The sequence below is a fragment of the Perna viridis genome, chromosome 9, assembly GCF_037379345.1.
Source record: "Perna viridis isolate PV_CMFRI_1.1 ecotype Kerala chromosome 9, ASM3737934v1, whole genome shotgun sequence".
Classification (NCBI taxonomy): domain Eukaryota; kingdom Metazoa; phylum Mollusca; class Bivalvia; order Mytilida; family Mytilidae; genus Perna; species Perna viridis.
The window spans coordinates 2,645,474-2,662,811 of record NC_142453.1 but is presented as its reverse complement, the minus strand read 5'-3'; the positions used below and the strand labels follow the sequence as shown (position 1 = coordinate 2,662,811).

General features: G+C 34.4%; 1 protein-coding gene across 1 annotated transcript; it reads right to left on the bottom strand.

Moving 5' to 3' along the window:
* Window positions 1-977: 977 nt before the first annotated feature.
* On the bottom strand, window positions 978-15,716 carry LOC148606107 (uncharacterized). Its single transcript, XM_088546079.1, is given in 8 exon segments — window positions 978-7,058; window positions 7,266-7,514; window positions 7,808-10,660; window positions 11,076-12,555; window positions 12,957-13,898; window positions 14,402-14,641; window positions 14,694-15,470; window positions 15,473-15,716. Coding segments are annotated over 8 exon segments (9,480 nt in total). The 5' UTR covers window positions 15,614-15,716; the 3' UTR covers window positions 978-4,260.
* Between the last annotated feature and the right edge of the window lie 1,622 nt (window positions 15,717-17,338).

Here is a 17,338-nt window from a genome sequence, read left to right as displayed (position 1 = left end):
ATAGTCGGGCACGATAATGTGCTGTTGGTGATCCATAGCATGATGAAATATCTGAGGGTTTTTATAATCTGAAATTTGACAAGTTTGGTCTAAAAAAAAGTGTTCGTTTTTATCATGACAATATGTCCGAACAAAATGTTCGTTAATTTCAACGTTACTAATTGGGAATCCCTGTGACGTAAGTGCGTTTGTGATATACAAAATATATCATACGTTTTCGGAAATTTTGTATTTCATTTAGTTTCCATACCGGGTATATAAAGTAATATTCCATACGACATATGGAATGCAAATGAAAAGACTGAATAACTTGTATAGAATTTCATCAGATTATTTTATATGTTTTTTATTTGTTTTTTTGTTTTTTTGTTTTTTTGTATTTTCTGATCTAAAACGAGTATGTACCCGTACTTTGTTTTTTGTGTTCGTACATTCAGTTACAGACTGATCAAAACTAGCTAAAAGATGTCGATGATGATACATTTGTATTTGACAAAATATGTCCATGGGAAGCAAGGTTATAGCGGTAATCAAAAGAATGTAATCCAGGGACAAAGACCAGGCATGGAAAACAGACATGCACGACAAAGTACATAGAGTAACTAAAATCATACATACAAAGTAACAAAAGCAATGAGCAACTCGGACTCCACTAAAAACTGTGAGCATGGACCAGGTGCACCGGTAGAGTAAGCGTCCTGTTTTTTTTTCTAGAAACACCCGCCATGAGTTGCTCATAAAAAGTCAAGTCGGGGTAGACAAACGAGAAAATGAAAACTATGACTCGTTGAATAAATCAGTTTTCATGGTGCCGATGGGTACATCATAACGATCCACGAGTTCATGATGAGGACAATAAAACTTCTGTAGTGATGACTTCAATCTTGTAACAACATCTTGTAACTTGACCTTTTATGAACAACTCTGCGGGTGTTTCTAGAAAAGCAGAGGACGCTTACCCTATCCGTGCACCTGGTCCATGCTCCCAGTTTTAAGTAGAGTCCGAGTTGCTCATTTGCTTTTGTTACTTTGTATGAATAATTTTAGTTACTTTATGTTCTTTGTTATGTATGTCTGTTTTCCACGTCTGGTCTTTGTCCCAGGTACATTCTTTTGATTACCGCTATAACCTTGGTTCCCTTGATTACCCTTTTATTTCTATATGTACTTTCACGATAAAGTTTTGAGCTATGAAAATTATATAAATACTTTAATTTAGATCAAATATCTTCCAACAAATACAATGACAATTAACGTAATACGCTTACCTGTGTATTTATGACTTGACAACAAATTACACTGTTCTTAGACTGTATCTGCCAATGTCTATATTGAAAAATAGTGCAAGTTTAAATTTGTGAAGACAAATATGATATTTAAACAACTATTTACCTTATCTGTATTTCTGTCAATACCAAAGCATAACTCAACGTTATGTCCTGCAGAACATATTTGGTTTCATTTTAACTTTTTCTTCATATTTTAAAATGGCAAATATATTAAGATACATTATAACGCATGCGCATTTTCGATCGAAGTATTGACAGGAAAAGTTGTTCACAATCACAATCATTTGGTTATATCATGATGAATATTTCTTATACAAAATTGTAAATAACATTATTTGTAACTGCACCTTTAAAAATCTAAATTGACAAATCCTTCACCATCATAAATTAGTTGTGTACGGTGGTTATTGTATTTTTTAGGAATTAATCAAGTGCTGCGCTTTTGCTTTTAGTTACATGGAGGTTTTATTGTCATGTTTTAGACATTAAAATCTTTTTACAGTAGACCCATAAGATATTAGACTGTTTAAATTTATACGTACAATAGGTCTTCAGCTTCAATGTACAAATGTTCACGGTATGCAAGTGTTTACAGATCATACTGTTTTACTATCATTAAAAAAATAAAACAAAATAAAAAGAATAGATCAACAAAAATATCAAAAAGTCAACTAAGACAATAGTACAGAATAAAAAAATGACATTTTAACATACTTGTAATACATCCAGCATTGAATAAGCGAAGAAAAACACACAGAAATTGTATCGAAATACAGAGCTGTGAAAGCTTTCATTAAAATATTTACAAAAGAACAAATATATATCTAAGATGAGTATAAAAAAAATCCAATCTGATCAAATTATATTTCAAATATAACATTTGGCATACGGCATGAATCAGAATGTCCTTAGTGTTTAAAAGCTTTCGCTTAAGATTGAGACTTGTAAGGTTCAATGATAGTGATCAGATGCGGTCATGTGCTCCATATCATATTATTTCAGTAAATTAAAATAAAATCAATCGTTCGAGGAATGAGGAAAGTCTCTGTCTTCTTCATTACTCTGACAAAAGAATAAAACAGAATCATTGTGTATTCTTTTCGAGTCTATGTACTAACATTGTGGATACATTCCATTATCTATCAGAAAACATAGACTTTCTAACTTAAAGAGAAACAGATATATAATACATAATTTCCTAATTTATACGTTAAGTATGTTACAAAAACGAGGACTTTTTTTCAAAAAATCTTCTCCTCGCTCTTATAGAGACCAAAGATACTAGTAATGTGCAAAAACTGATCAACTTTAAGAAATAATTCATGCAATGCAAAAGACTAAATAGGCCGTGAAGTAGCTGTAAACAAAAACAAATTATGTGACTATATACCATAAGGGAACAAAATCAAGTTGCCTTTGTTTATACAAATATATGGAATTCTATATTAAGCTATGACATACATTTTACATATTGATATTAACCAATTCTCTAAATCTTTATAACACACGCGGTAACAAAATATGTTTACAAACTAATTTATGGCATATACGGTAATAAAAATCGATAAACCTTAGTTTATCATTCACAAGCTCGGTAAATAACATTAGTCTTGCGCAAATTCATGAACAAGGTATGTTCCTATGTCATCGGAAAAGTCAAACCCAAACCATACCCAATATTGATACCGGAGGGTACATATATCTTATCACTAAAATTTCAAAAAGAAATTAGACACGAATTATATTGTATTCATCTTTGTAAATTTTACTTGTTGTACATCAACTGAATTCGGCTGGTTGATTGGTTAGACGCCAAACTAATATAAGCGGCAATAACTCAATTTATTGATTTTGTTTACCATTGTGTGCAATAGGTGTCAATATTTTACAAGAGACAGAGAAGTGTATATGGTAACTAATATATATATCACATAATTCCGTCTAAAAGGGCTTCGGTTTAGACAGATTTTACTGTATTTAATATCCATGTAAGAGTTAACAAGGTTCTATAGAGACAATCGTACATCAAAAAATGTTTGGCTATAATGCATTCAAAACAGCCAAAGCCAATTCCTAAATAATTTGGAGTACAAATAAATTCAGATGAAATACTGGTTTTTATGTTCTTCATAACATTATTGTTGGTGTTAGGTGCGGATCCAGTATCTCAAGGTGGAGAACGTAAATAGAACTAAAATCCAAGGGAGACGGGCAAAAGAAAATTTTGGACGGTAAAACTAAAAACCACGATTTAATGCAAATAAACAAGACAAAAATCCCAATTTTAAGGAGGTTTCCCCATACGAATCCGCGCCAGTGTACAATGTGTCAATCAATACTGTTGATCACTCAAAAAAAATATCAAAACTGTACATATGCATATAATAAAACATATTCATAAATACTATGAGTAATAATGATAATAGTAGAACCTTTCTACATACACTATATTGCATACAAATTTAACAACCTAATGAAAAGTTATAAAAATACATAATTAATATCCTGTGGTGATTTACTTTCCTTTAAGAGGATGATTGAAGGTCAAAATAGAAGTTTTTATTCCCATTTAAAGAGTTTGATTCACGACGAAATTGGACAGTTTTTCTTTCCGTCTAGTTAAATTGTCACAATGTACGGCAAATGAATAAAACATTCCTACATGAAATGCAGTTAAAAAGGGAACAACTGGAAGACAACTAAAGAAACATGGCATGCTTATTACATTGTATTATTCCTTGCTTTAAATGATGAATATGACCCGGTTTGTCCAAAACAAAAGTTAAAAACGTAAAATGACATTTCAAAATTTGCACACTTGGCATAACATATTGTCAATCTTAGGAGTTTAATGAATGGGCATTACATCATTTTAAATTATAAAACACTGCAAAAGATTTTTGGCGATGGAACTTTCATATTTTTATAATTGCGATGGTTTTCATGTAAAGTTTCATCTCACATTGCTATGCTATGGTTTTAAAGCTTGTAGAGCTTTGCTCCAATTTATTTGACCAGATAGACAACTCATTGGCCCTTTCACGCCCTTTGCTGATTTTTGCCTGATCAATTCTTCCAACAAAAGGATAGCACTATCGGGTATTCCGCTAACTTTTGCAATATTGCGAATTATTTGTCGGGGTTGCTCTTTCTGCAGCACTGCTTTTGCAATCACCAGAAGAAGATCTTTGTCAACATCCACATATTCGGTAACTATCGATATCAATTGAGCAGGATCTTTAAGAGTTATTATATCTTTCAGTGCTTCTATCCAAACGGCCGGTACTTCTATCCTGCTTGCGCACAGTTCTAAGACCGATATTGTCCTTTTTAGCCATTCTGTGGATTCAGTTTTTTTAATAATAGTGTCAAACATATTTTTATCAAATACAATCTTGCAAATGTCTTTCAAAGTATCAGAGAGAAACTCCATGGGATCGCATTTTGGTCTTTGTCCATTTAGAAAGTCCTTTAAATGACCGATTGTCTTTTCTGATACATTATAGTGACATGCTAAAGCCAACGGAACGACTTTAAGACCATCTGTAACAGTATATGCTTCTCTCATTGATTTAATGACGCATACTGCTAGTCCCTTGTCTATTTCAAACTGATTTTCTATCCACTCAGCAAACGGCTCTATCTTTTTATTTAAAACAAAGGATACAAAGCTATCGTAAAACATATGCGATACTCCAGTTAATTGTGCGAACATCCCTGTTATACAGGATCGTACCGCCATGGTATCGGTTGGGTTGCCTGATTTAAGAAATTCTCCAAATGAACGCGGAAGCTTTTCAATAATTTTTGAAAATTGTGGACATTTTGTTAGGATCTGACACAACAGTTTCAATATTGATTTCCAATTGCTTTCACTGGTCATTTTGCCTCGGAACAAGGCGTGGATATTTTCTTTGTCTATGTTTTCTAGCCCGTTAGCTATGCAAACATGTTCGAAAAAACTAACAAGTGCATCAGTCGTTTGGTCGGGTGATTTTATGATTTGAAAAAGACAGTCGAAAACAGATTGACAAACACCAGATTTATTGCTTAACCATCGGGAAAGATGTGTATGATTTTTTGATGTGATTAATATGATGAAAGCATCTACTAAATCGTTTCTTAGTCCGCATAACTCCATCATAACTCTAGCAAATTTATATTCAATAATGGTCTTGTCTTGGTCTTTATGTATACAAAGGAACTCAACAATTACATCAGTTGCTAATTCCGGTATATCATAATTCCCTAGCATTCGCTTTATGTAATCACTGAGTGCAGCGTCCTGTAAACCTGTATTTATGCCAGAAGTACCCGCAATTGTTTTGTCTTCCCCATCTAAAACGGACATCATGGTAGTTGTTGTTTCAACCTTTAGCTCATATCTTTTAGCAAGGTCCAATAAGAGTATCTTCGCCGTTGACATGAATGAAACGGTTCCTTGGGCGTATTTGAATAATGCATTGACTAATATTTCGTTTATTTCTAATTCACTGGAACACCAATTAAGCAAAATACCGATGTCTCTCCTTTGTAACCACGTTTTCACCGTATGTATAAGTTTTATATCGATGCCAGCGACCTCAAAGAAGAGTAAAGCTATCGCAATCACGTAGTTTCCATCTAGACATTCTGATAATATGTCAATGATCCTTTCTGAATTTTTGCACGGTTTTAGAATTTCTGTCAAAAGGGCTATAAGAACAGATCCAAAGGCTTCTGAGGAAAAGCTTCCTTCAATTGAATTAAATAAATTATTGACATTCTCCTTAAAGCCAGTAGAAAATCCATAAAAATCAGAAACACCTTCAAGTAAAGACATTAAAAGATTATAAAAATCACTGTCTGGAAGGTTTGATATTGTTTTGAGAAGTACCACAGTTAGATCGGATTTAAAACCAACCTTTCTTGTCATCCAAGAAAGAAGCTTCATCGGGTTTTGAAACGCTACCATTTCTATTATTGATGAGTTCAAATCTTCCGGCAGGCCCATCTGGTTGAGAAAGGACAGTAAACTCTTTGTTATCATATCCGATGTCAGCAACAACTTTGGGAAATCTTTCACAATATCCCATGCAAATTCTGACCCTTTGCAAGCAGGTAAACTGCCTTTTAACAAGCATTGTAAGTGAGCAAGAGTTTTCTCAGAAAAATTGAAGTGATTTGCGATTTGTAAAGGAATTTCTTTCAAACCACTTATTAGACATTCCTTGTTCTGAACGGTTTGAAGTATAGATGTTGCTAGACCTAGATCAACGTTCCATTGTTTTGTTAACCACTCCGACAGAATTCGAGGCTCTTTATCACAAAAATATGCTTTCATACCAAACAACAAATCTGGCAATATATTTGCCTCTCTAGTAATGAGCAACAGGAAATCATCAATTATTTCATTCCATTCCGTGATGCGTCCTTTTAACAATCTTTCTTGTAATGTCTCTGGAAGATATTTAAAACCATCAGCAAACACAGGTAGTTTCAACAAACATTGAACAAGAATCTTTAATACTATCTGACTACTTTTAATGCCAGACAAATTGCCACCTAAAATACACTTTACTGTAATTGTGTCAATTTCTTTTAATTCCAATCGTTTTGCAAGGTTTGCAATTGCATTTACTAATTCGTCATCTTCAACATCTCGATTACATATAAGTTGGAGAGCAATTTGAACTAATTCTTGCCATAAGCCTGTTTTATCACTAATGAACGTTGTTAGTGCACTAACGTTTTTTGTAAATAAAAAGTCAACTAGAGCATCGATACAGATTTTTGGTTAAAAGAGCTCACTCTCCAGGATATGCTTACATTTGTCAATGGCTGATTTATCTTTGATATCTTTGCTCAGAAAAATAAATGTTAACTCAGATATTTCAGCAGACAATCCAAGCGAACGAATCTTTTCACGAATTGATGTCCTCGTTTCCTGATTGTTAGCAGTCGACGCCAATTGTTCGGCATATACTTTTAAAGTACCTGTGGGATGCTCACAATTTGCTAATGCAATTATGTCAGTCGCAATGGCAGGTGGTACTTGCATATAAGTTGTGATTAATTTTGTCAACAAAGTAATGCCATCTTTTTCAACCCATCCAGTTTCCATGCTTTCCAATAGATCGCAAAGGATTGCATCGCTTATACCAGTTGATTTGGAAACTTTTTTAATAAAATAGGTGATATCACCCTCTAGAATAAGATCTTCCAAAGCCTTGATGACTACGTCGTCTACATTTAAACAAATACATGCAAATGAGACAGTTTTACTAATAGTCATTTGAATATCTCTTGTATTGAACGTTGAAATTAGATTTTCGATTTAAGTATTCTGCTCCAGCATCTTGGAACATGTTTGTCCGTCGCTTGTTTCTTGTTGTAACTTTAAATATAAACACTGTAGGATCTTGTTTCGCTATTTTTCCCCCGAAGAGATGTTCCAGATCTTCAACTAAACATTTTGGTAATCCAATATGTTTGCAGATATTTCGTATCAAAATCTTAAAAAAGTTGGTTTGCTCATTGGTTTCCGAACACAAGTTTTTTTATTAGATCCTTGGATACATATTGCTTAAGGTTTGTTATTTTAAGAAGCCATGAAATAATGCTTATTGAATTGCTGTTTTTGTACACTAGTTTCAACCCGTCTGCAAGTTCTCCGGGACATGGTACTCCAATGTGTGACCCAATTAGCTTGATCAAACTCGCTGCTTTTTCCGAATTGTCACATTTCTGAATACAATAAAATAATGTATTGGCGAATTCATCAGGAAACCGGAGTAATTTTAATAAATCTTTTATTACCTGCTGCCCAGCTGGACATTTGATAAAAGATTTCATGGTATATCTAGACCCTGTCGATAATTCGATACATTTAGTAATAAGACAACTGACATCGCCAGGGACTTGGATATATTTTTGATACACTTTCAAAAGTTCCTGAAGCAATTGTTTAAGTATATCTTGATCTTCTATTGTTTTGTTGCTTAATAAAAAATCAGCGAATAACACAACCACTTTATAGTCAACGTCAATGATAACGCAAATTCGTTGAATAACGCCTCTTGGATTTCCGTCGACTAAAGATAAAACTGCATCCTTTAAACGAGGGGACAGCAGGACATCAAATTGTTTTTTGATAAATGTGTTAACACTTTCTTTCGTGACTCCCTTTTCGACAACATCTACCAAATCCGTTGGTATGTTTTTAGGTATTCCCAACTCATTCTCAATATTCTCACGTAAAACCGGTAGACATTCCTTTCCCAGATGTTGAACAAGTTTTTTTCCAATATGTTTGAATAATTTTGGCGAAGGTTTGCCCTCAAATTTGAGATTGACACCTACTTTAAATGTCGATTTAACATTTCTTCTTTTGTTTGTGTCAGTATTAATAACATTAGAAATCGAGGAGTCGACATCTCCCGTGGATGATGTTATGCATGACGAATAGGTACCAGCTTCGGCCGAACCCTTTACAGATAGCCCGATCTGAGTCTTGTTTGGTTGTTTAGCTGTGCATAAACAAAGTCCCAATGAATAAGAAGCCTGGCTTTTATGGACATTGCGACTTAAAACTTTTTTTCCAAAGTTGTCTACTTTCCCTTCAAACCTGACTGATGATGCTGTAAGATCTAAAGTATTTGTCCGAAAATTTTCACTTCCATGTCTGATTCTTACTTCTGTCGGCTGCTGTATCTTTTTTGAATCGCTATACCTAATATCTAAATCCACATTTGGTTCTTTTGAAACCAATTCGCAGCCGATATTTGCATTTAATCCAAAACGTGATTCCGTATTTGCATTTGATACGGCGGTCATCTTATTAACTTTGCCTTCGATTTTACCAACATCTACAGACGCATCTTCAAAATTCATTGAATTGCATCTGTTGACTTGTAGTGATCTTCCAACATCAAGATGCGCTTTCTGATGTGTTTGTTTCAATTCTTTGTCGTAATTAACACCAAACGAAGCAATCGTTTTATCAAGACCAATCGCTAAGTTGAAATTATAAGCTTCATGATCAAGTATTTCCCCTTTCATGGTAAAGTCATCTGCTTGAACAACCATATCATTCCCTACGTGTACGTCATCTGATGTTTCATATTGATTTGCTATAACCCTATATGATCCGCTTATGTCCACTGAGTTGTTACTTGTTGATTGCATTTTGCTTGATGAATTTGCATAACTAATGTCAGCTTTTCCATATTCAGTAGTGCTAAAAGCAAATCCTTTACTTGATTTCTTATGTGTAAGAACTTGTTTCGTATGATAGATATTTCCTCTTTCTGCCCTTTCCGTTGCATTTCCTGCAGATTTCAATGTACTACCTTTTCACAGGATATCAGAGTTCTTTGATTCTATTAAAGTTTTTGCGTTCGTCGACACATCTTCTACACGAGAACCATGCGATGCTTCAAATGATTCAGTTTCTTTGTAGCAAGAAATTCCTAGTAGCCGTTTGGTAGTCAAAGTTTTAGTCTCTGCAACAACGTTTTCGAATAAGACCTTTCCTTCCGCTGTAATTTGGGTATCTATCTTCGACTTAATTTTGGCGGCAACACTTTTGAAATTTCGACCAGCCTTACAAACATTTGACAGTCCAGAAACTTTAGATTTGTCTACAGTTGTTTCTTCAGTAAAAGTCGATTTTGCACAGATACCTAGCAAAGATTTTTCCACAATTTCCGAACGTTTCTTATGTACACTGGACTGCAGCGAAATATCTCTCCCGGCATCAAAGGTATTTTTTCCAAGACTTGTAATATCTGCGCCACTTTTTATATCATCGGCGGCCATTAATGAAATTCTGCCTATTCCAGCTTGAAGTTTTGAGCTCTCGTGTAAACTGATGCCAGTTTTAGCCTTTAAATATACCCGGTCTATAGTATTTATTCGTCCCGTTTTATTTACGGTGATTCCTTTTCCCGTAGTCTTCGCAACGAGGCCTTTAGCAGAGACATTATTATCTATACTCAACATTGCGCATTTTATATGTACATTGAATTCACAATTCACTTTATTAGCAATAATCACGTCCTGATCTTCAACAATTAAACTAAGTTCGTCAGCTACACGTAAGTCCTTGTAAGCTCCTGATTGATCTAAAAGCCTATCTATATCCTTTATCTGTTGTGTTACTAAGGACAAATTCTTGAAAGAGTGCTTCGCTTTGCCTTCTTTATCTACCAAGCCAATGTTCGGTGCTTTAAAGCTTCCTTCTTTAGCTTTCATCTGTTCAATGTCGATATGCTCTGTACACTCTACTGAAACTTTTTCTCCCGTTTCCACTTTTGATAATTTTTGCCTTTGTGGCTTTAAGTTGAACATCTTCTGATACTTTAACATTTGACAAATTTGCAGTTTCATCGCTGTTTACCTTTACACTCATAGCTTCCATTTGATTTGCTTGTACATTTTGTCCCTGCAGAGAAATTATTCCCCTTATTGCTTTCATTCCTCGCCCCTTTGCAATAACATTCCCAGCCGAAATACAAATATTATCTCCAGCAACAATCCGACTGTCCATTCCATAAATACCGACTAACCCATCTAGTCGTGAACTGATCTGGACTTACCCATCCAGTCGTGAACTGATCTGGACTTACCCATCCAGTCGTGAACTGATCTGGACTTACCCATCCAGTCGTGAACTGATCTGGACTTACCCATCTAGCCGTGAACTGATCTGGACTTTTGCATTTGTTTCAAAAAGTGAGTCCTCGCTTTGATGAATGAAGGATTGTACTTGAATGCCATCTGCTTCACTGGATTTTTTTATCTTTTAAAGATCTTTTATTCTATTTAAGTACTCATTGGCAACCTTCATGAATTTTTCAGTTCTCTTTTCTATTGACTTGCATTTTTGTCTGATATAGGGCTTACACTTCACACGTAGTGAATCAATACTGGAGTACAAATTATGCGCTCTCTCAAAGGTACTAATGACCTGATTCACATCAAAAGCTTTTACCCCACCGTTGTGGATATTTGTTGTCATTTCCACGATGTCTTTGCACAAACGCGATGACACGTTTAAATTACAAATAACAAGTTGTAACTCCATTGCATTTTTAACTAGCTTCTGAACATCATCTAGGCAGTTAACATTTTGAAGTTTAGAAAGCGAGGACTCGGAGACACTTTTCCATGTGTCAAGTTCAGCTCTAGTAGGAATAGTTGAAATCTTCGATGAAAAGTCAAAACTCATTATTGACCCAAACCTTATTGATTTCCCACTGACACAACACCCAATGGTTACTAATAGTAAACCAGTGATTTGTACCTTTCGTGTGTCATGCCCACCAATAACCAATGCTAGAGATCTATTTTCAGGGCCATCAATTTCATCCCTTGGACAATTGACAAAAACCGGCGACTTAATAAATACTTTAATGGCCTGAATTTCTCCACTATTTATAAAAGCATATCCAATATTAATTCGTGCTCGCTGACATCCACTTATTTTCGCACACATTAAAGCATTAGATACACTGATTTTTAATATACGACATGATGTAATATGTCCGAATATTTCAACAGTAAATGTTTGCATTGTTACGATTGCCCCATTGTGTAGTTTGCTTTCCTCACCCATTTTGACCCGTTCATCTGCATTCAATCTTAGTTTGTTGAAATTGATTATCTTCCCTTTCAGATCGACATTCAAAGCACGAATGTCTATTCGCCCAGTCTTTCTTGTAGTACATGAGCTACCGACTATACAATCTGTTGATGCTTCTATCTTCATTACATCAAAACAATCAATATTGCAATCCTCTAACGTAACATTCATTCCCTCTATTTCAAGTCGAGTTAATGACGCGATGTTATTTTTCTTAGGCGTATTTTTATTACCGAATATTGATCCAAATATCCTGATATCCCCACAATTTTCGATGTCATCTTCTTTTGCATTTGTCAACGTCAATGATCCATCATTTACTCTAATTGAGCATCCTCTCTCTATTTCGATCAGGTTTGTTGACACGAAAGAACATTTGTTTGCTGCAAATTCAGCATAAAATGAAGATTTGAATTTTATTTCGTTAAAACATTCTACCAAAATTTCACTTGCGATTGCGCAATGAAATGTTCCTGCGAGGTTGATTTCGTTGTCACATTGAATTAGCATGTTGCCCTTAGTTTCAACGGTAAGTTTTGCGTCTTTTTCCGCCATAAACGTCTTCATGCAGGCAATGAAATTACCATTTGTTGTCATTGATCCCTCTTGTCTAATAATAAAGCTTTCATGTGTGCGCTGAAACTACAATGTATAACCAAAGATCCTTGCAAACTAAGGTCTACGGGTACTTAATGTGTATTTGAAGTGCACTGAAATCGTAATGACTTGCTAATATGTACTTGTTTAATGTCTTCAAATAGATGAAAATTCAAAACAGAAACAGAAGACTTACTGCCAACTGATACTAACAATGCTGATGGAATGGCCAAAGTTGCTACATCTATTGTGCCGTTCAAATAAACATTTCCTTTTTCACATCTTAGCTTAACGATTTGTGATTCGTCTTTTGTTTTGATCAATCCATTGACAACGATATTTGTATTTGCAGCAAATGAACACGTACTTATTTCGACATCTCTTTGATGACTTTGATTAATAAGGCAGTGAGAACTAGTTGCAATGTGAATATGAAAAGCTCTCACTTTGCAGGTAGCTGAAAGCTCAATATAGCCTTGTAATATCAATGATCCATTTGTCGTCAGCGTGTTATCACATCTAAAACATCTATCGTTTTGTGCTGCATCGATTTGTAGAGGTGCTTTATTTTTATAAACATTTGCCTCTAAAGTAAAAAGTATGAGCTCTCCGCCATTTAGTCTTAAAATATTCATTTGGGTGTTATCTTCAACAATCGAACTGTCGGCAACTGTGTCACATGTTTCCTCACTTAAGTTGTTCATGTTTAGTTTCATTTTCTTTACGTTCACCTTCGACATTATGATGCAAGTTTTATCACAGATAATTTCCAGTTCAGATTCTATGTCTTTACAACGAATATCAGATTCCAGAAAGACATGTCCTTTTGAACATTTTATCAATAGCTTCTTCGTAGGAATATTGATGCAAAGGTCACTGTCATCTGAATATTCCAAATCAGACTTTTCGGATTTCCCACCATAAGAAGTGCAGTGAAAATTCGCTTCTGGTATAAAGAAACTAAGCATGCCTTCGGCCAAAATCTCACCGGTGATTTTTACCGAACTTCGTTTAGTGTACCAGTATAAATGAATGTCCCCGTCTGGATGGAAACTTTGCATCCGACCACAGTTTTTGATATTTCCTGCAAATATTGCGATACCATCAGTGCTTTCAATCTGACCATTATTTATGAAGTCATAGCTATTGGGAATTCTTGTAGCAAAGTTGCAGGCTTTTGTTTTGACTACAACACCTTTACCTCTAATTGATGCCCCCTTTTCATTCATAATTGACATTGACCCAACAATTGTAAAGCAACCATTTTGACTTAATAACGACGAGCTTCGTAAGTTAAATAACGAACCTTCCCCGTCGATCTCAATATCTATGTTTGCTTTTAAGTGGTTATAAAATTTTGCGCATTGTTTTATTTTCAAATTAAGACACTGAACGTAAAGAAAAGTTCCATAATAAAACAGTTGTCTTACGTCTACAGATAGCGTACTGTCCACTGTAAAAGGATTTAATATTATAGAACCACGATGGAAAAATGTTTCATGGCATGTGATATCGACATAAGCGGAACTTTTACTTGTTGTAATCACATTCACTTCAGCCAACTTTCCTATTTTTAGATTCTTGGTTGTAAGTTCAATTTTTTTTCTGAATTATTTGGAGTGTTTGCAGAATTCAGTTTGGTCGGATGAATATCGAGTGTTGATTTTGAAAGCAAATTAACAGATATTGAGTCAGCTAGGATTCCTCGGGCTGAAATACGTCCACAATTTATTACCTCGTCGATACAAGTTTTGTTTCTTTGGGACTCCATTTCAATGGCACCGTTTTTGACATTAATGCATCCAATGTTCACTAACTGACCGCAAGTTGTTTTACTATCGTAAAAACGTAGACGACACAAATCCTCCACCAATAACCTACAACTATTTACACATTTGGCATAAAAGTTTAAAAATATGTCCATCGCCTCAATCGTGCCACAGACAAACTTGCTTTCTTTGTTAATTGTAATATCGATACTTCTAAAAGATTTGATTTGAGAATCTATCTCAGTTTTCAATTTTTCTGTAGTGATCGTCAGTTTGTTCTGTAAATGACAAATATACCCTTTATGGTTTAATATGTTTAATGCAGAAACTTCTCCACCACATTCCACAAATAATGGAACATGCTGTGATATAACAAAAGTGTCTACATGCAGCTTATTGAAAGCTTTATTTGGTAATTCCTTTCAGATCGAACGTCCCATGTACTTTACCAGAAACTTCTCCTAAGGTGCAAATTTCTTCAACAGTCACATTTCCAGTGACATCTAGATCAAGTTCTAGGCAGCTAACCTGACCCAAATCATCAATGTTTCCGTTGATCCTGCAAACAATAGATAACGTAACAATTGAACCGGAGCGTTTCTTCCATGCATTTAATAGAGCTGCCACACTATCAGCCCTATTTCTCTGATCTACAAAATAGGCGGACATTTTGTTATTTTTATCGTTGCCATGCTTATCTAATAAAGTCCAATTTGTTGTAACTTCATCAGTGAGAGATCTCCCACGACGAAAAAGGGGTGCATTTGGGTCGATTCCTAAATTGAGTAAACTAAGTATAAGGTCAGCGTCATCATTTGAAACGGCAGTCTCCACCTGGAATTCGCGATTAACTTTTCTCTGATTAATGCCATGCATTTTATTGATTGCATTTAAATAATGTTGAGATGTATCGTTATGGCATAGTCGACAGCTTTTTATGTTTGGACATTTTAGCATAATGTTGTTTTGGGCTTTGATTTGACCATGGTTACAAAGGGAACCATTTATTATGAGTTGAAGAGACTTTGCAATATAATTCGCATTTCCATTTCTGCCAATAGTAGCATCTCGACCAACATGTAGATTCCCATTTACAGTGACGTTTTGTGTAGGACACCCTGATTCTATTGAATACACATGGCTATCAACATAAACTGTTGACCCAGTGATGCAAGAAATGAAGTTTCAAGATTTGCCTATGGTGATATTCTAACTTCTCGGTTACTCTGAAGAACAACATTCGGACATCTGATCTTGGATTGAACTTGTAAATGTTCTTGACTATTTAAAAACATATTACCACTTGAACATAATGACTTTTTTGCTGATGTCATTATGTTTGCTGCATAAATTTGTATAGATCTGCCGGTTTTGTTATTACAACTTACGACCTCAATGCAGTATTTTCCATTGCTGTAATTGCACTTGAACTCCACCGTGAGCTACAAAATAATAATAAAAAAAAACCGTGAGGTTGCCCGTTTCTTACCATATTTTGATTTTATGCTATATATGAACTCTGATTAAGTTAGTTGTCGCGCCAGCATATTTCTTAAGTCAAATATTCTAGAATAGTCATGTAGATTCCTTTACTTTAAATGTATGGAGTAATAGATCTGAAGCAAGTAAGATTAAACTTATGTGTATTAGCAATAATGCATCTTCTGACTTCTTTTAAATGAACTAACTCTGAGCCAATAATGCATCTGACGTCTTTTAAATGAACTAACTCTGAGCCAATAATGCATCTGACGTCTTTTAAATGAACTAACTCTGAGCCAGTCATTTACTTTTATTCCAGTCATAAATGATATAACTTGATTGTTTATTCTCTTTGGGCAAGATAAATCATTTTCAACCAACTTGGCACTATGACGTCATTTACTTCGATCGGTCCGTAGTCTACAATTAAATAATTCCAAACTAAATGAGGGATTGATGAAGGGACAACTAGTCTTAATTTTGATTTGCCGATTAGAAATTAAATAATAAGGATTGTATTTAATTTTGACAAATATATGTAACCTTGTAAAAAAATTGTCATTTTTTTTTTAAATCCATAAATAAATCTACCGCATATTTATATACCATTTTGCATGTTGTGTCTTGTCTCCTGATATACAGTGCTAATGGTGTAGTTTTTGACAATGGAAGAGGTGATAACTCAAACTTCAATCCATCTGCAGAAATAGATTCTGAATGAGATTTTGGCGGTTTTTGTAAACTGATTTTTAGTTTAATTGTAGTTCCTGTATCTGTTGCTCTCATTATTTTGTTGTTGCAGTTTTTGTAATTTTCGTCAAAACGTATGACAAGTGTCTTGTGGTCGTCCATTATAAGGGTATTTCTGAAACAATGTTCGTAATGTGGTAAAGAAAATAGAATATGTGCAACAGCATTTGGCATTTTACAAAGGGATGTTCATTCTTTGGACTAATAAAGCACCTTTGTTACTAATCGCCTTATACGCTAAATACCAACAAATGCATCGCCTTAGGGATAAAAACAATACCTTTGTGACTGTTCAAATAAGTAGTGTTACACATATATCAAACGTCTTTTAAACAACATTTTATTTCAAGTGCTGAATGCACAAAATCTTTCAGACGGTATTTAAAATTACCGTTAGTTTTAATATATGTTTAAGGCACAAAGATTGATCAAAAGCATCAGATGTATTATCTGATATCAACTTATAACAAGAAACAAAAAATCATCATTAGGATTTTATATTTTGATGGTTCATTCAGATTCTTACACATGAGTTGGCGTTTTCTCAATTTAAAATAATCTTTTGACGTTTTTGAAAACGATCAAACCAACACTTGTTCAGCATGTTCAGGTAAAAATCGATTCACAGAGTGATTTTATTCAGATTAAAAAGGGTTAAAGTAATTTTGAATTTATTGATAGAATAAAATATACCGATGTGTATGCGTCACATAGAAGTACAAACGCAAAAACCGCATTAGAAATAATAATTTTAAACAAATATTAACGCAGAAAATGTACCTCCTTCCTTTTCCGAAAACGAATTTTAAATTAACAGAGATGTTGAC